A 20760-nucleotide genomic window follows, 5' to 3' on the forward strand; every position below is an offset into this window, starting at 1 on the left:
ACTCCATCTGTGTGTCAGCCCCTGTTTTGTCCTAAACATATTGTTCCACCCAGTCCTCTCTCTCTCTTTCCTTCTCCCTCTCTCAACTTTGTGACTTTTTTCATGTCTGTTTGGAACAGCTTCCTCTTTCCCATCTGCTAAGCGTTCACCCTCTCCTCCAAATCCTCTCGAAATGAATTCCCTTTGCTAGTCTCCCAAAGCCGACCTTCTCTCCTACACTGGGCTCCCACACTTTACTGCTTTGCAGTGTATCGGTCTAAATTAGCCTCAAGGGCGGAGAGCCATCATCATACACAGCTGTATACACGTATACCTCTGCCACCCTAAACATTGTCATAAAAAGGAACTGTATATATTTCCTTTCAGATCCAACACCCATCAAAATCAATGGGGTTCTTTCCATTAATTTTAACAGGACAGAGCTCTATGGCCCTAATTCAGCAAAGCACGTGTTTTATATTCACTTTACATTTTGTGTGTGTGTTTTTAAAAAGGGGGATTGGCAAAAGAGACTGGCTGAAACCAGTTACTCCCTTTTTGCAGTAACATAGGGTACGAACTTCAGCCTTCAGCTGAAGTAACTTTTAGGGTTTGGCATTTCACTGTGTGGCTGCAAATGTGGATAGAGACTTTGATTCAGCTCCCCTCAAAGTCAGCGGGAATCTTTCTTTGACTTCGGTGAGAACTGGATATGGCCCTTAAAATAAAAATTTGGCATCATGACCTATAAGAAGTAACCTTATCTGTGTGGCCTTGCTGACTCTCAGCTGACTCCTCTGCCAACAGGCTCCTACTAACCCACCTGTGATGAATACACTGTCTACACTACCAGTACAACTAAATCAGGTAGCCTGGTTACAACAGGTTGTTCCCAAATCTGGTTACACACACAAGGCCTGATCCTGTATTCTCTTGCAGTAGAAAGTACTGTACCATGTAGTAAGTGTTTACAAGATTGGGCTACAGCACGGTTCAGACCACCATGCTGTAACCAGGCTCCCTGCTATGGTTGTACCTAAATATAGCCGGGGCTACAACTAAGTTTGGAGTCAGAAGTCTCAGCCTTCTGCAGCCATGTACAGCTTAGCAGATGAAAGAAAAATATTTATTAAATCAAATCTAAAGTGAATGCCTACACTATATCTAAGTGGCTGTCAAAGCAGGTCACATGACAATCTTGCCAAGAAGGGGAACATAAATTATAACAGATACAATTGCTGTATGCAAATCAAAGACAATTTTAAATGTTATATTTGAAACACAATTCTAGAGCCAATACACTATTTTTGATTAAAGTTTTTAACTTCATTTTTATTTCCTCAGAAGGGATCTTCAAACAGGTATATTGTTTTCAATATTCAAAAGTATTGCCATTGCATTGAAAAAACTCACACTAATGCTGGTGTTTCTAAAACTGGATGCTGATTTAATTTATAACATTTTAAATATTATTTTAAATCAGGCATTGCAAATAATTTAACTTCAGTGCTTTTTTAAAAACAACAAGGATATTTTAAAAGACTATTTGACTTTCTCTACAACTGTAATGGTGCTTTGTAGCTGCAAGTGAATTTCAGAGGCAGGGCTACTGTATGCAAGGAATTTTAACCAAATAAAAGGGTCACACCTAAAACTGAAACTAATATTTTACTGTGTCAACATTACGCAGGACCTTTTATTAAGATGCCCTCTATGGACACTTTGTTTATAGCGTGACTTTACTATAACACCTGATGAAATCAGCTAGCAAGGTTGTGTAGTGCAAAATTGAGACTTTTCTAGCAGCAAATCTGACTGACATGTTTTCACTAATGAATGTGGCATGATCTTTTTATGCAGTCTATCATAGGAAATGTATTTTAGACTTTTATATTAAAGTCACTCAGTAATCATAAATGCCCTTCTGAAAACCAGACTAATAGGATTTGTCGTAGAGCTTAAAATAACTCACTGGTGGTGATATTTTAGAGAACCTCATCAGATAATCAGGTAATTTTATTTTTAAATTTCCTATTTTAGCAGGCTCCAAAAATCAACCAGAGTTGCACTATATAGGTTTGATCCCAAATTAAATTATCCTGTGCTGCTGATGTTTAATAGAAGCTCTGCAGACTCCTGGGCTCCACGGCCATGGAACCCACCCCATTTCTGAAGGGGAAGTTAAAGTGCAGAGTGGCTGGGTTATAATCCAAGATGCAATGCTGCAAACCCAAACCTACAGTGAATGCTCCTCCTCTCTAATACAGAATCCTCCTGCGCTGGCCAAGACCACCCCATCACATTCTCTTCCCTAGTACATAATCTTTTCTTCAAATAGTTTCCCACCAGTACATATTTCCCGAGAACTTCTCCCATCCATTTTCCCAGTGCATAAAGATAACTTTGTCCTCTTACTCCCCTGCAAGAACAAGAAGACACTATAGTCAACTTCTTGTCACCTAGCACCTCTGCCTTAAGTGCTGATCCTGAGTGGATCAGTGTCTCCTGGAGTTGTTGGCACAGTCCTCTTCAGGTGAGGCCCATCTGTCTCAGTGCTGAGCTTTTATAGGAGCCCATTCACCTCTCTGCTTCTTTTTAAAGTGCTCCTGTAGAATCTGCATGAGCTTCTTCCTGCCAGCTTGCTTTGGAATTCTTGGCCACAGAGCTGGGCTATGTGGGGGACTTCCCTGGTGGGCTGACCCATTTGTTGACTAGCTAAGCTTGCTGAGGAATCAGTATCTATGGCGTGGCTCGCCAGGATCTCTGTCTATCTTAGTTTCTGTAAGGCACCTGTCACCATGCTATTTGATCACTGAAGTCTGTGGATGTTTCCTGAAGCACTGTGTCTTCTTTCACTCAATTTCCCAAACATGTTTTGCAGTTATTTGTTTTCAGGTATTTTCCAATCACTTCACTTCACTTCTGGTGCCATTCGCTGACCTTGATACACACTTACATGATGCCACTAACTAACCCTACTGTAGATCAAATCTCAGAACACGGGTACAGGGTTGAATGCATACATAAATAAGATTCCTTAATAAAACATGTGAGCCAGATAGAATGTACATTTGCAGTTCAACAGCATCTCTCAAACATCCACATTATGTTTCCACATTCTGTTGTACTATAGCTGAAGGGCTAATTTCAGCAGCGATGTAAATGGTTGTGTAACCCCACAAGGCACTTAGTACCATTGTGGATGTGGGCCTAAGTCTCAATTTTAGGAGCCACTGTAACCCACAAAACTCCTCCTTGGTTGCCTGTACTGAAATACACTCGGCACCTACATATTTGCAATAAAACGCTCCCTGGGCTGCTATGTTTCTGTCTCTGGGCATGCACACTGCTGCCTCACTCTAGGTGTCGGGATGCCGATCTCCCACCTAAGCCCCACAGTAATCCACCCAGGGTGAAGATAGGCATTCCTTTGCATAACTCACCCCTGGTGCCTGATCTGGTAAGCAGCCTCTGAGCATGCCTACCAGATCAGGTCTCATTCAAAATCTGCTCAGAGGAGGAGGTACCGGACGATGCCTACATTGTAGCTTTTAGCCCAGGGGTTAGCACATTTGCCTGGGATGGGAGGGACCCAGGTTCAACACCCCTCTCTGCCTGAGGGGAAGAAAGGATTTGAACAGGAGCCTCCCACACATCTTAGGAAAGTGCCCTAACTAATGTGGGAATATTCTGATGTGGGGATCCCTCAAGTTCTCCTCCTGAAGCTGTTTGCATTTTGGGTAACTAATTAAAGCGTGGTTGGAGCAGGGGGACTGGACCCAAGGTCTCTCACCTGCTAGATTGGTACTCTAACCACCAAGGTAGAGAATCTCTCTCATTCTGCATATGTGGCCCAATGACTCTTTAAGCCCATCTGAGTGTTCTAACTATGTGGCTAAAAGTTATAAGATGGCAGGGCCAGCTCTAGGGTTTTTGCCGCCCCAAGCAGCAAAAAGAAAAAGAAAAAAAAAAAGCCACAATCGTGATCTGCAGCTCTACCGCGCCGCTTCAGTCTTCGGCAGCTGGTCCTTCGCTCCGAGAGGGAGTGAGGGACCTGCCCCCAAATTGCCACCAAAGACCCGGATGTGCCTCTCCTCACCATTGGTTGCCCCAAGCAGCTGCTTGCGGGCTGGTGCCTGGAGCCGGCCCTGTAAGGTGGGCTCCTCCTCCAGTCAGTTTGTGTGGAATGAAACACATGCCTAGTTCATTCTCACAAAAAACAATTTAGGCAGCTAAGCCACCTGAATGCAGGAGAGGGTTCCTGGTTGTGGAGCGCAAGCATCATCAGGGCTGCAGGAAGGCACCTATCTCCATGAGATGGGTAGGGTTTAGGACACACCTCCTCTTGTTGGCATCTCCCATTGGCTAACCTATGTGGCTTCATGCTTAGCATGCTGGCTTTTGTGGATTGAATTCATAGAAAAAATTTTAGGGTCAGAAGGTGTAAGTGACAAAGCCTAAGTTGCAGGAAAATGTCTGTAGCATTGAGTTTTTCAGGTTTAAATCTATTTGCTAAACTAATAATTTTCATCTCAATTTTTTTTAAAGAAGCTGCTGAAAAGCATTAGAATGGATAATTAAAATCTAGGCATATTTATTCCAACACAGAAAAAGGACTTGACTCAGACCCATGGGCTAGTGGGTGGCAATACAGAAGGCAGAAAGCTGACATACTCATTTGTGAGGATTCATCACGTAGACCAGCTGAACATTTGAAGCCATTTTGTTGTGTTTCCCCAGTAGCAGCAAAATGGTGTCAGGAAAGATAATTATCAGTGTGTTGATTCACATTCACATATTCTCCAAAATATCTCATAAGTTTTCCTGTCTTCTAGGCACAATCACTTTCTTTCCCCTCCACTCCATCACATCACTGGACCCACTTTTCCCAGATTTATATCCATCCTACCCTTGAGTCAGCCAACTCTGCTTGCACATATCAATGGAGGTCTCATCACATGACAGTCTTTAAATAGAAATTAATCTTCAGTTCCTGGAGACTCCTGAAGAACCCTGAAGGTTTGGCAGCCCTACAGCCTTTCATCCAAAAGAGGATCACATGAGAATCCTTTCAGAGCCCTACAACATTTCTTACTCTTTAATTGTTGTCTGGAGTGTTGCTGTAGCCACGTTGCTCTCAGGATATTTCTTAGGCTTTGTCTACACTGGCACTTTTGTTGTTAAAACTTTTGTCACTCAGGGGTGTGAAAAAACCAACCCCCCCCCCCGAACAACGAAAGTTTTAATGACTAAAAGCGCTGGTGTGGACAGCACTTCGTCAGCGGGAGATGCTCTCCTGTCAATGAAGTTACCACTCCTCATTGGGGGTGGTTTTATTTTGTTGCTGGGAGACAGCTCTCCTGGCAACAAAGAGCAGCTACACCGCACACCTTACAATAGCGCCGTTGTAAGGTGCACAGTGTAGACATAGCCTTAATCTTTAGACAATCAGAATCCACAGTAGTGGCTGAGGTACAAGTGTCTATGCAGATTAGATAGATAATCAACCAGAAGGGTTGCTGATGAGCAAAGGAAAACTATCATGTATCCCAAGGGCCAAGTGTTCTCTCTCTCCTGAACCCCTGGTTCCTGCTCACCCGGGCAGTGAGAGGCCAGCATAGGGGATTTAAACTGAGATTCCTGCATACCCCTGAGGAGCTCAACCAGCAGCCCTTAAAGGTAGCCCAAACTGGGTTTGGTTTTTGGAACATAAATTGTTAAACTTTTAATTGGAAAGAGGATGAGGGGGGGAGGCATAAAAGGAAAATAGAGTCACACTGTATATCATAAATACCATATATGTGCAGATATTAAACAAATGATTTTCAAAGATAGCCTTGAGGTTAAGGCACTGCAGTAAGACTCTTGCGATCTGGCTTCAGCTCCTGACTCTGATACAGACTTCTTGTGTAGCCTTGGGCAAGTTACACAATATTTCCATGTGTCAGTTCCCCATCTTCCACAATGGAATAAATACTTCCCTACCACACAGGAATGCTGTGAGGAGAAAGTCATTCATTAATATTTGTGAGGTGCCTATATACTATGGTGTATAGTATATATAAGTAGGTAGGTAGATGGATGGATATTATTCCTTAAATATATTCCATTTTTTAATCAATGCTTTGTATCGTTTTTTAAAATTCCTGAGTATTTCAGAGATTGCACATGTACTACCACAGTAACTATAGCAACCACAATTTTAATCCATTCCCAGATAATTAGTCACATAACACTTGTTAACTCCTACAGTCTCATTTTCACAACAGTTTAGATTAGGAATGGTCTTTTCTTCATATGATCCTGTGTCATTGTGAAGCTGGTGCAACCTCCTCTTTGGATATACTAGATGAGGAATTGAGCTCCTATGTATCATAAGACCATGTGCTTCAAAGTGTAAATATATATTTTCTGGTTTTCCCCATATTAGTCATTCCTAATGGAAATAAGGAAATCATCTGACTCAGTCCAGCCTACTAAATGTGTACAATATTAGCTCTCACACTGCAGAGATACAGTTTTCATGGTAACAGATTCAAGTTTCAATTGACAGTTTATTATACAATAACAAAATGTACACATGGTTCTGTACATTTCAGAAAAACATTTTAAAATTAATATTGTGCATGAGATTGGTTGCTATAAAGTCTTGCCCACTCATCTTTGAAAAATCAATCTAACGTATGAAAAGTAAAAGTAACAATAAAAATTAGAATGCCCTGAAAACATGTACTGTGTGTTTTTCTGGCCAAGAGAAATTTTACCTAAACTTTGTGAAGATTTCTGTTGTGTCATGCAGCAGGCGAAGCTAAAATGTGTGTTTAACTAAGTGAGTAAAATAGCTAATGTGGGCCAAAGTGAAGTCTCTAAACAGTTCTGGTCTCTGCACTCTGTGCTACTGCAGTAACAACTGGGCACCCACAAGGAGCCATGTTCTACAGTACCGGTGGCTAGCTATGCATGAGAAAGAACACATGGAAATGGAAAAAGCAGAGTGGGGAAAGAACTTGGAGGGAAACAGCGGGAGAACGTGGGGAAACAAAGGGGTAGATAGATTGGTGAAAGAAGTGGAATGGAACAGACAGGAAGAGAATCTGAAAAAATACCCAGGATAGAGAAAAGAGACATGAAAAAATAAAGAGAACAGAGACAGAAAAAGTCAGAACACTGAGGCTTGGTATACATTTAAAGCTTTTACTGGCATTGCTATGTCAATTAGGAGTGTGAAAAAACTATACTCTTGACCAACATAGCTATGCCAACAAAACTCCAGCATAGAAGCAGCTATGCCATCAGAAGCTATGCCATCAGCAAATCAGATCAAAACGCTGTGTTTGATTGAGAAGTTTTATTTTCATTTTGATTTTAATTGTTTTTAATATGTATTTTGAAACGGTTGTTTTGAAACAAAAATATCAAAATGTTCCCTTCCTATATTGTCAAAATGGAATGCTCCAACCTTATTGAAATTTTTTTTAAAATTTTTCTAAATGAAATTTCATCAAAATTGACACACTCCCAAAGAATGCACCAATTTTGATGAAACAGCATTTTCCAACAGGAAAATATTCCATCAGAATTTTTTCTAACTTGAACCACTATGTGCACATGTTGATATATTACACTCCCCACATCCATACATAAAGTGGGTTAGGTACCAACAGTCTAAAGTTTACATTCGGTGCCATGAGCCTTATTTTATTTGTAAGAAGTGTTGTTCTAAGAAGTTACTTCTCACAGTGTCTTGAGGTACTCTGACTAAACTTTATGTATTACTAGCAGTGGATAACTGATTCCAGGAACAGGTATAGTAAGTATAGCTATCTCACTGTGACACTGAAGTTGTAGACATATCCTGAAACTTAGGGAAAATTCCCTGCCAAAGACTTGAAATAACTGAGATGACGGAGTTGATTTTTAGAATTCTTGAGGGGGAAAAAAAATTCAAAATTTCTTAACGAGATCTCATTAAAAGAAAGGAAATACCTACAAATGTCCCTCTCTCTAACCCTGTAACATGCACCCACTGCTCTACCTTCCACTTCTGTGAGGAGTGCTGATGTTTAGATACAGAATATTTCTGCTTCAAACAAAAACAACAAAAGATATGAAAGGTCACACAAGCAGGTTTTGAAACTTGTTTTTAAAACTGATATCAGGTATAGAGCCCATAATGGTCTCTGGCTTTAGCAACTGGAGTTGCTCAAAGATTATTTATGTGCTACTACTGTTAAAAGCTACTGAAGATTCTCCTTTATAGATGAAACTGTTATTGGTCGTGAGTTACATTCTTTCCATTTGCATCAGACCTGTTCAGAGACAGAACTCTCCCTTTCATCCCCCCAGGATACACAGACCCCAAGGAGTTGCTCTGTGGCACCTCTGACCCAGGCTTCTGCTTCACACCCTCCCTCGGCACATCAGAACCTCATTAGTTCCACTGCCTCTTGGGCAGTATGTACCTGTGGAGTGCAACATTTGCCCTGCATGCAAGAGATTCTCTACTAGCTTTCAATGGTAGCAACATTTATAGCCTCTTTTCAGAACTCCTGCCCTATAAAATTAGATCTTTACGTGCTTCCTCTGTTTTACAGAAGCGCTCAGCTCTGAACAGACAAGCATAAAGACCTGGCATACATATTGTTCCAGCAGAACTATGTCAGACTGACTAAAATCTACTAATTAAGACCAATCTCATGCTCGGACTTCAACCAATTTTATTGAAAATAGATCTTGTCAAACAATCATCACTGAATAGGGGTGTTTTTAGTGATGTTCTGCAGGGATCAGTACTAGGCCTAACACTACTCAGTATTTTCATCAATGATCTGGAATATAAACTGGCAGATGACAAAGTTTGGCAGAAAGATAAATAATGATGAGGACAGAGAAGTCATACAGAACGATCTGGATCACTTCATAAATTGGCCCCATTCAAACAAAATGTGTTTTAATGCAGCCAGATACAAGGTGATACATCCAAGAGCAAAGGATGCAAGCCATGCCTACATAATGGTGGACAATATCCTAGAATGTAGTGACTGAAAAATTTAAGGGCCATAGTGGACAAACAGCTCATATGAGCTCTCTGAAGTGCTGTGGCAAGAAAAGCTAATGAGGTGGTTGGATTTCTAAACAGGGGAGTTGTGAGGTGTTTTTTCCTATGTAGATAGCATTGTTGAGACAGATAGTAGAATACTGTATGCAGTTCTGGTGTCCACAGTTTTAAAAGGACGTTGAAAAGCTGAATAGGGTGCTGAGAAGAGTCACAAGAATTATTCAAGGGCTGGAAAAAAAAATCCTTATTGTGACGAACTTAAAGAGCTCAATCTGTTAAACTTATCAAAAAGAAGAGTGAGAGGTTGTGTGTATAAGTACCTTCATGGGGAGAAGATACCAAGTACTAAAGAACTCTAATCTAACAGACCAAGGGACAATAAGAATCAGTGGCTGGAAGCCAAAGTCAGACAAATTCAAATTAGAAAGAAGGAACAATTTTTAACAGCAAGGGGTGATTAACCAATGAAACAAACTACCAAGGCAAGTGATGGATTCTCCATCTCTTGATGTCTTCTGATCAAGACTGGATGCCTTTCGGGAAGTTATGCTTTAGCCAAACATAAGTTATTTAGCTCCATACAGGGACTACTCGGTGAAATGTAATGGTCTGTGGTATACAGGAGGTTACACTAAATAATCTAATGGTCCCTTCTGTCTTTAATATCTATGAATCAATGATCTTCAAAATCCAAAAGCAACTATTCTTTTATTTGAGCTAGAGCAAAATCACCATTAGCATTCAGTTGTAGTAGCAGTTAGCATTTCTATCCTCTTTGAGGCAAGACTATCTCAAGAACTAGACAGACAATACCTCCCTCACTGGTGTTCTACTTGGATACAGAACAAAATTTCATAAACTGTTTTTCCTTTTCCAGTAGCTTTACTGTGCTGATTGTGTAGAGACACTAGGTGAGTGAGGAAATAGCTTTTATTGGAGCAACTTCTGGTGGTGAAAGAGATAAGATTTTGAGGTACACAGAGCTCTTCCTCAGGTCTGGGAAAGGTGCCACAGCTAAATACAAGGTGGAACAGATTGTTTAGCATAAGTAGTTAACACATATTCTAAGGGACCATACAAGGTGAAGTGGGCAATTAATGCTGGTTTGTAATTGGAGATTTTTTCTGTAATGCCTGAATTATTCTTTTCAGCTTCTGTAAAGTAATTAACACATTTGTCTTCTTTAGTAAGTTAGACATCATAACAAAAACAATTAACTCAACTGGCAACTAGGAAGCTCATCTAAATTTACCAGATTACTGCAAGGGGACCAAAACCATTCCTTACATAAACCATGTTAAAATGGTTTTATTTCCATTTCAGGTTTTATTCTGCAAGTCCATAGAAACCTGGAAGTTCTTAGTTTACAAGTACTGTTCCCAGTGCTTAATAAGCCTTGCCCATATTTTGCTGTAAAATTACTTAGTACCTAATTGACCATGAGTATAGGGTACACTGATAGCGAGGATTCCAACTGGGAACCATGGAAATGGGGAGTGCTGGTTCTGTAGGATCAGTCTCATTTTCTGATCCAGCAGTAGCCCCTTTTTACAAGAAGATCAGGCTCCATTGGGTTTTGAGGAGCCGGTGGCCGCTGTTCTCCGAGATATCCTTTGCTCTGTGGCAGAAGCTATCTGCATCGAGTGCCATGTCTACTCTACCACTTATGTCAGTAAAACTTATGTTGCTTAGGGGCGTGAAAAAAAACAATCCCGAGTGATACAAATTACACCAGCTTCTCCTGCTGACATAGCTACTGCTGCTCATTGTGGGTGATTTAATTATGTTGATGGGAAAGCTCTCTCCCGCCAGCATAGAGTGGCTACATGAGAGATCTTACAGCGGCGCAACTGCATTGATATAGCTGCACTGCTGTAAGCTCTCATGTAGACATAGCCCAAGTAATACTACTTGAAGCAGCATTTACCCAGGTTACATGCCTATACTTACCTCAGAGTGGAATTTTGCACAGACTTAGGGTGCAAGAACAAGAGCTACATCGTTCATGGGAAGTTGGATACCACCTTCCTTCATAGCCCCTTTTAGATTCTCTCATACAAGGGGAAGATTTGAAGGAAACTCATCTCAGGGAGTTTCCTGGGCCAGTATCCACTGCATGCAGGAGAGTATATTTTGCTATTTAATTTTTATGTTTTGTATTTAATAGTCATCCCATTCTTGAAAAATAAACTTGCACATAAACTGCAGAAAAAAGTCAGATTCCTGTCATGTTAACCACAGCTAATTAATGTCCTCCTTTCCCTTCTCTTTGTTTAGGTTTCATCACACTTTGAATGATTTTGACATAATGACAGCTGAGGATTCCACTGCTAGGATGAGTAACGACTCCTCCAACCTGTCTACAACCAAAGTTCCTGAAGGTGTCGCTGGGGCACCTAACGAGGCGGCTCTGTTGGCACTCATGGAGCGTACTGGATATACCATGATTCAAGAGAACGGGCAGCGCAAGTATGGCGGACCACCACCTGGCTGGGAGGGGCTGCACCCTCCTCGAGGCTGTGAAGTCTTTGTTGGTAAAATTCCCCGCGATGTGTACGAAGACGAGCTAGTGCCTGTGTTTGAGTCCGTAGGACGTGTCTATGAAATGCGCCTGATGATGGACTTTGATGGGAAAAATCGGGGCTATGCTTTTGTTATGTACACACACAAGCACGAAGCCAAACGTGCCGTCAGAGAACTGAACAACTACGAAATCCGTCCTGGTAGGCTTCTAGGTGTTTGCTGCAGTGTGGATAACTGCAGGCTGTTCATTGGAGGTATACCCAAGATGAAGAAGAGAGAAGAAATACTAGAAGAGATCTCCAAGGTGACAGAGGGAGTGCTAGATGTCATTGTGTATGCGAGTGCTGCAGACAAGATGAAAAATAGAGGCTTCGCTTTTGTGGAGTATGAAAGCCATCGAGCAGCTGCAATGGCGAGGAGAAAGCTGATGCCTGGGAGAATCCAACTGTGGGGCCACCAAATTGCTGTTGATTGGGCAGAACCAGAGATAGATGTTGATGAAGATGTGATGGAGACTGTTAAAATCCTGTATGTGAGGAATTTAATGATTGAAACCACAGAGGATACAATTAAAAAGATCTTTGGCCAGTTTAACCCTGGCTGTGTAGAACGGGTTAAAAAAATACGCGATTATGCCTTTGTGCACTTTACAAGTAGGGAAGACGCAGTTCACGCCATGAACAACCTCAATGGCACTGAACTTGAAGGCTCATGCCTGGAAGTTACCTTGGCCAAACCAGTAGACAAAGAGCAGTACACTCGTTATCAGAAAGCAGCTAAAGGAGGAGCAACAACAACAACAGAAGTAACTCAGCAACCCAACTATGTTTACTCTTGCGATCCATACACACTAGCGTATTATGGATATCCCTACAATGCTCTGATTGGTCCCAACCGAGATTACTTTGTGAAAGGTTAGTAAGCACAGTTGAACATGATATAATTAGGGGGCATTATTGCCAGCTCTGCTTTCAAGGGGGGGCCATGAATCTGTCTTAAATAGGTAACAGCTGACATGCTTTACATTTTTCTGAACTTACTTTTGCAGCACAGTTCATCATAATTATACTCTGTCTTACTTTATTAATGCTAGTATATTGAAGATATTTTTCTTTTGACAATCCCTTTCTAAGACAGGTGTAAGGTAGGAGTGCACTAGTGGACAGAACACAGGATTGGGAGTCAGGAGATCTGACTTCTATTACCCTGAGCAAGTAACAGACGTTTCCTATAGTTTGAGTACCAGACTTCTTGAGTCTAATTATCCAAAGTGTTGTACGTCTGCACCTCCTTTTGACTTCAGCTACAGCGCTGGGTGCTCTGAAAAATCAGATCTTAGGTGTCTCAAAATAGGCATCCAAAATTACAGATGCCTTTGAAAACCTTAGCCATAAACTATCTATGCCTCAGTTACTGCATCTGTAAAAAAACTGATCATACTGTACCCTCCTTTATGAAAAGCTTTGAGATCTGTTGATGAAAGGTGCTATATAAGTTAGAAGTATTTCTCTAATTATTGGAATTTAATTGTTATTGAATTCTATATATTAAAAATTAACCAAAAAATTAATCATTCAGGCTTAAATTCCAACAATTATAACTGACATTTGTAATTGCAAGTGGTTTTGTACTATCATTACAGAGAATATAATTTGCTGAAATTCTGAAAATGTATTTCCCAGCCAAGTTCAGTTTAACAATAAGCATGGATCTTATTATTTGACCACCTCCATAAACACAGAAATATTTGTAAACCCTAAGTGGTCAAAAGTTCCAGCCTCAGCTCAGTCTCCGGGTTTATATCTGTGACTATTTCTGCACTAGGAATCAGTTAATTGCATGTCTGAATCAGAGGCACCAGAACAGGGGGTGGGCAAAGGGGCCATGGCCCTCCCACTTTTTGCCACAGACCCAGCCCCCTGCCTCTCCTCTTCCCCACCCCCAAGACCTCAGCAGCTGTAAGGAGCTGCAGACCCTCCACCTGGTCGAGGTGGAGGGCCCTGAAAGCAGCCCCGAGCCTGTGTCCCCACCCCTCAAGTCCCCTGCCCAGGGTACGCAGCTCCCCACAGCTGTCCGGGTGGCTCTTACCATGGTTTGGCTGTGGCTCATCGGCCCCTGAGGCCCTGCCCCAGGCCAGGCCAGAAGCCAAGTCAGGGTAAGAGCCATGTGTGCAGCTGTGGGGAGCTGCGGACCCTCCATCTGTCCTTAGAGGGAGGCCCAGGAGGTGGGGACATGGGCTGGGGGCTGCTCTAGGGCCCTTCACCCTGAGCAGGTGGAGGGGCTCGGGTTCCCTGGCCTGGCTCTGGCTTCCGGCTTGGCCAGGGGGCAGGGCTTTGGGGGGAAGAGGAGGGGCAGGGCTGGGGCCATGGATGGGGCCTCATGCCCTCTCCCCCAGCTTTTAGGAAAATTCCATCACTCCTGGTCTGAGTACCCAGACAACCTGCCATAAAAGTACCACTACATCCCAGGACCAAAAGCACCATAATAATATGTGCAAAATTGCTGATATAAATTCAACATTATTAATAAATTCCAGAGAATACCAAAGTCTGAACTAAACCACTAAAATCTAGTCGTGCAAGGAATAGTACTACGAACAACAGAAAATGCATTGTGCATTCCTGATTCGAGGAAGATTCCCTTTGTTTTCAAGAACAGAGTCATTCAAATTCAGCTATTCTAACTTCAGCAAGCTTATTACTATCCAAATGCCTGTACGTGGGAGTATTAAGCATTTCCCCCATTGCTGTTACTGTGTTATTCATCCTCATTTTGTTATGTTGTTATTATAAGCAGGCAGCATAAGAGGCAGAGGGCGAGGTGCAGCTGGCAACAGAGCCCCTGGCCCCAGAGGCTCTTATCTGGGGGGATATTCTGCAGGCCGTGGCATATATAGCAGATACCACGAAGGGAAAGGAAAACAGCAAGAAAAAGGATATGAGCTTGTACCCAATTTGGAGTTGTCTGCTGTCAATCCAGTTGCCATTAAACCTGGTGCAGGTTAGTATAATTACTAGGTTGGGCAAACCTGTTGGGAGGTGGGTGGGGAGAAGAGGCTTGAAATTCAGCCCGTTCTTTGAACTGAGCTTGAACTTTTTAGATTCAGATTGGTTTGGGTAAATTAACACCCCACCCAACCAGCTGTGGTGATACTTAGGATATATTTATGGCTGGGACCAGTAGGTCTGTATTCTTCCTGCTGAGTTTGTCCAATTGTTCTGTTCAAATCTGACAATCACCATCTTCTCTACAAATGTGAGGCAGCAAATGCATTTTCCAGCACCACTCACTGATGGTTACTAGCTATGCTCACTTGTGTGGGCTCCACAGGCCAAACGAACAAGATAGTCCCACACCTAGGTGTCCTCTCCAGGTCCAACATATAGCAACACAGCTGCTGGTTTCAGAGGCTGCTGCTCTGTTTGCTAGAGAACAAAGACTAGGGGTCACATTCCTCCCTGTTTATCTCCTTTGATGTTAGTGATTACATCAGGGGTGACTTTGGCCCCCTGACTACAGACATCTAGAAGACAAAGCAGGCAGATCTCCCTATGTGAGGATTTCCTTGGCGTGGGAGAGTCCCCAGCTGGCACAGAGTTGGCAGCACTGGTTTCTATGTCACCTTTCTGGAGCCCCCAGTTTAGGATTATGGTAGAGCAGGAATGGGATGGCCAGATCACACAGTGCTCCAGCAATTCCTGGCTGGCAGAGAGCCCCTTAGGTGCTATTACTAGCCGACAAACTTTAGGACAGCCTCTAGGCTGTTGTAAGTTACACTGGGCAAGTGGAGAACCAGCCACAGGATCAGGGAACAGCAACTAGTTCCTTTCTACCACCCCCTTAGCAATAACCTATGGAAGCTGGGTGCAGCTGAGAATCTAGCCCTTGGTGTTTATAGGAGAAAATGGTAGTGGCTAGAATGAAGTTGTGGAAGTCCGCAAGACTCTGTTTGAATAGCCTTCTGTTTGGGCTAAATATTATGAGGTAGAATCTACATTCAAGTGACCAGAGTGAGCCACTGAAAGAAGTAATCGTGTCCTCTCCCTAGTGTAATCATAATTGTAACAGATATACTAATAATAAAACACCACTGATGTTACAGTAAAAATGCACTTGATTGTAGTTGTAACATTATGAAATACTCTAATAACAATCAATTACAAATAAGTGGAAATCACTTTTAAGATATGCACTTATCTTAAATAAAATAAAAAAAGATGAACACTCCTAAAGGAAGATGCCATCCTGACAGTTTGATGATGTAGTTTGAGAAAAGAGGCATTCAGCTTAGTATTTGCATGACAAAAGTAGATGATTTTCAAAGACTAGGTCTGTTTTCAAAGAAAGATTTGAGATAATTTAACCTATATCCTCAGACTCTCTAGGCAAAATGTCAGTTATCAGAGAGAGCATTCTCACCAGGGCTGGTGCAACCCATTAGGCGACCTAGGCAGTCGCCTAGAGCGCTAACATTTTGGGGGCGGTGACTGCAGCGGCCAGACCTTCCGCCGCCTCTGTCAGGGGTGGCATTTTGGGGGCAGGACCTTCCGCTGCCTCTGTCAGGGGTGGCATTTTGGGGGGTGGGACCTTCCGCCCCCTAGGGTGCCAAAAAAGCTGGTGGAGCCCCTGATTCCCTCCCTTCATAATTGTGAATATATCTTAGGAGTTTCAGGTATTGCTAAAGATTATTTGAAAAATGATTTTTGATATACACACTATATTCTTGCCTAGTAAATATTTATTTACAGTATCTGTCTAATTTATTAGAACTCCAAAGACAGGCCAAAAGCAGACTCTTGAGTTCATATATTTCCAGATTTTAGGAAGGTTTGGATTCAAATCCCTAGAGCCAAACCTGCCCCTATGGTACTGGTTCCAATACCTGAATGGAAAGGGCTAAGTTCTGATCCCTGTCAACGTGTGCTCAAACTCTTATAAAAAGAGGTGTTCTTGTGAAGTGGCGGTTTTTTTGTTTTGTTTTGTTTTGTTGGGTTTTTTTAAACCAAAATGGTGGAAAACAGAACTGCTGATCTCACATGATTTCTGCCAGTTTGGAATAAACTCCTGCAAGATTTATTCATAGAATATCAGGGTTGGAAGGGACCTCAGGAGGTCATCTAGTCCAACCCCCTGCTCAAAGCAGGACCAATCCCCAGACAGATTTTTGTCCCAGATCCCTAAATGGCCTTCTGAAGGATTGAACTCACAACTGTGGGTTTAGCAGGACAATGTTCAAGCCACTGAGCTATCCCTCCCCCCAACACCATTGAAACCAAACTTTGATTGGCAGGGATAGCTCAGTGGTTTGAGCATTGGCCTGCTAAACCCAGGGTTGTAAATTCAATCCTTGAGGAAGCCATTTAGGGATATGAGGATTAGTCCTACTTTGAGCAGGGGGTTGGACTAGATGATCTCCTGAGGTCCCTTCCAATCCTGATATTCTATGATTTGGCTTCAGATCTGATCCATGGCCTAAAGCTAATTCAGATCCCAATCCAAAAATCACCTCTTCCAGCCATCTGTAGTCATTCAGTTATCTATAAATTTATTGTTGAAAGATTAATTAATCAAAAGCTGATTTTGAGGAACACACATTGCTGGAGATTTTCAGCAGGACAAATTTGCTTCCTAAGCAATGCAGCCAAACTCCATTCAGAAATGTGTACAGACTCACAGCCCTTGCATATATAACCCTCACTGTCCACGGCTCTTTCCCCTTGTTTTTCTATTTATTGCAAGTTACCTGCTTTTTGACATGAGAAGAAAGGAGTAAGAGGTTTTTTTAATTAAATAAATAAGCTGAGACCAGAGTCAAGCAGAAAGATGTGATGAAATATGTGCAGCTAAATTAAGCCAGAAAAAGTAACTAACTATAGTGCAGAGTTGGCTAAAGTGAAGCCTATAGGCCAGCTGCTACCCACAGAGTTACACAATATAAATCACACTCTTCTTTTCATACAGCAATTCTGCCTATGGAAACTTCAGGTCCCAGAATGCAATACTCCCACCTTGATCTCAGAGGCAGTAACTAAGATCAAGATGGAGCACTGCATGCTCAAATGTATCGTCTCCTTAGACCACTAGATGAGGACAACTGTAATCTGAACAGATCTCTGTAAATTTGATGTAGCCTTCAAGTTTTCAGTGTGACCCTCATGGGGGAGGGTCCTGCTTTAAGAGCCCATTGAGATAAAAGTGTTTGAAAACTATGCAGTACATACAAAATTGTAGTACTGAGTCCATGAGCACACCTTGAAATATTTATAGTAATTAACATATGAATTGAGAAGCACCCCCAAGACCTTGTATGTTGTATATCACAGTGATGAGCGTGGTGTAAATTACCTAGCAAGAGAGGTTTCTTTTACCTTGGAAAGAAAGCACTGTAGATGCAACTCCAATACGTTTTTGTGTATGTGGTCTGTTCCAGTGGCAATCCCTGCTATTGGAGCCCAGTACTCCATGTTTCAGGCAGCTCCAACAGCCAAGATGATGGAAGATGGCAAAATCCACGCAGTGGAACATATGATCAATCCCATTGCTGTCCAGCAGGATCCAGCTAGTGTGGCAGCAGCAGCAGCTGTTATACCCGCAGTGTCAACCCCTCCACCTTTTCAGGTAAATTCAGTATGTAGTCCTTGCTAAGCTTATCTTGGTACATTGAAACCCTGGCCTCTTGCCATGCTGCAGTTTAAAGGGAGATTGTTTAGTTATTAGACTAAAAAAACCAGCCCTCCCTTATCAGAGGGGTAGCCGTGTTAGTCTGGTTCTGTAAAAGCAACAAAGAATCCTGTGGCACCTTATAGACTAACAGACGTTTTGCAGCATGAGCTTTCGTGGGTGAATACCCACTTCTTCGGATGCAAGTGATGCAAGCCCTCCCTTGACAGTTGTCTCACACTGCAGTAAATCACTTGCCTCAAACAGGTAAAGTCTGAGTCACATTAACTATTGCACAGATTAGCTAAATCTCAAAAGGAGTGTTCTGTGTAGAGCTGGAGTGCTACTGCACAGCCTCAACATGCCTCGGCCAGAACTGTGCGCCCTGATGCTATGCTAGGGTCTCCTTGGGCTTGTGGGGGGAAGAGTTGAGAAACTTGCAACACTGGCTCCCCTCTTCAGTTTAGGGTCTTTTTCCATCTCATTTTAATTTATTTTCTCCTCCCCATATAGCACAGGGCAGGGGAGCATATTGGCCACAGAGAAAAAGGAAGGTGGTTAAAGCACAAGTAGAAGCAATTCTACTTGTGCCTTGGCTTTACTACAGAGTTGCTGTGCAACATTAACTATTCTGTACTTCACTTACCCAGTCTGTCAAATGGTGATAATTACCCTTTCCTATCTCCCTAGAGTATTGTGAGAATAAATTCTGTAATGTTTCTAAAGCACTTTGGGATCCTCTAATGGAAGGTGCTATAGCAGTGCAATGTGTAATTGCAACAATTAAGAAGATCTTTGCAAATAGTAAAAAGCTCTTAAGTCTGACATAGGATGAGAGAATTCATGTTCAACAGAACAAAATGCAGCTAAGGCACTTTCAGCACTTATTTTGGAGAGTCTTTAGTTCAGCAAGTGGAAACTGGACATACATAACTAAAAAAAAAAAACAATTTTGCCATTTTATGCATGTGGGACTAGACACAACCCCAGATCCCTTCGCAGCTTGAGGTGTTTTGTTTTGTTTTTTACTGCTCTAGCCACACCAACCTTCACATGCCATTATCATAGGCACTGGTAAGAAAAAATACATAGCTCACGCTTTGAAGCCTGCTAGCATCATTCCTATAACTGATTGGATAGTCTCTATTGACAGTGCTGAAGTGCTTCCCTAAAAGGCTGTTGGTGTTGCCTCTGTAGCAGTAGCAGTGCCAGTCCAGTCAGGGAGCAAGAAACCAGGATGGGAATCCATCCTGAAACCCTCTCATGGGAAAGCCACCATCAAGCTATGGCATTGGCTGGATCTGTAAGGGTTTATTTTGATATGACATATTGACTTTTTTTTGTAGTTCCATTCCATTTATTATGTTAATAGTGAAAAAAAATGACACTCTGAGGCTACTACAGCTCCAGAATTATTCTGTGTAATTACATTGTGACAGACTCTTTTTATTATTCCTTATTTGTCCTGCAGCCCCCGTCCTGGGCCAGGAGCTGTACAAACACAAAACAAAAAGACTCCCTGCCCCCAAAGAGCTTACAATCTAAGTAAACTTGTTGCCATATCACTGATCTGCAAAGCTCTTTGGAAACAAGTCGTGAGATTTCAGAAGGTGAACAGGGACAAGGGGAGGTATTAATAGTACTTTGCACTTCAGTAGCACCTTCTATACAAGAATCTCAGATGTTTCACAAGCATGAATGAATTTAGCCCCGCAACAAGCAATGGGTTAGGAAAAGTATTATTACACCCATCTTACAGAATTGAGGCCCGGTGGCCTATCCTGTATCACAGCTAGGAATAGAGCCCAGGACCTTGATTTGCCCCTATGGGTGCTGAGAGAACTGACACCTCCTACACCAGCAAGGGCAGTGGAACCAGAGTGGGGAATGTACCCTTAGGTGAAGGAAGGCAGTGGTACCACCACTGCCTCCAGCAGAGGAAAGCAGTTTCAGCTTAACTTGGGAGTTCCACAGAAACCTTACTAGCGAAAACTACCTGGGAGATATCTGTTCATGTAGGATGCACTACTAGTATTTTACAGACATCCGAGAAGGGACAGTCCTTTCCCTGAAGTGCTCAAGGAAAGACAGAAATGTAGACCACAGAGTTTAGGGAGTTCTGTCTTTTTGTATACAAGTCAGCTAGATTCACTATGGGCCATGTGGCAGAAATGCATCATGGATGGGGAGGTTGAACCATGCATAAGGGCCATGTGGAAGAAGGCACTTACGTGACCGTGTGGTGCAGACAATGAGCAGACAAGGCTGGGAACACTGGTGGAGCAGATTTGGTGAGGGGCAACACAAAGTTTGACAAGCGAGGATAAATGGGAAGGAGCAGTAATACGTTAAATTTAAACTTCTTGTCTCTGCCTTCAGAAATCTGTAATAGTAGCTGAGGAGCCAGAGAGAGTCAAAGACAAAAGTGACATCACCCTTGTGCTCTAGCTCCCTCCCTCCACAGTTGGCCCTGCCTACTTTCTGGCCTGTGCTTGCTAGTTCCAGGTCCCCTGGAAGAGCAGGTGATGCACATGGCTTCA

General features: G+C 42.4%; 1 protein-coding gene across 9 annotated transcripts in view; it reads left to right on the plus strand.

The window, feature by feature from the left end:
* The window catches only part of RBM47 (RNA binding motif protein 47), a 106356-nt gene that overhangs the window by 82260 nt on the left and 3336 nt on the right, over positions 1-20760 (plus strand). For 7 of the 9 annotated variants that reach the window (XM_039541610.1, XM_039541613.1, XM_039541612.1 and 4 more), the window contains 3 exons: positions 11315-12474; positions 14354-14560; positions 17991-18178. In XM_039541610.1, the coding sequence (XP_039397544.1) occupies positions 11315-12474; positions 14354-14560; positions 17991-18178 (1555 nt within the window). The remainder of the gene's footprint in view (positions 1-11314; positions 12475-14353; positions 14561-17990; positions 18179-20760) is intronic. The other 2 variants (XM_039541611.1, XM_039541619.1) reach the window with 2 other exon arrangements.

This window comes from Mauremys reevesii, linkage group 5, assembly GCF_016161935.1.
Source record: "Mauremys reevesii isolate NIE-2019 linkage group 5, ASM1616193v1, whole genome shotgun sequence".
NCBI lineage: Eukaryota > Metazoa > Chordata > Testudines > Geoemydidae > Mauremys > Mauremys reevesii.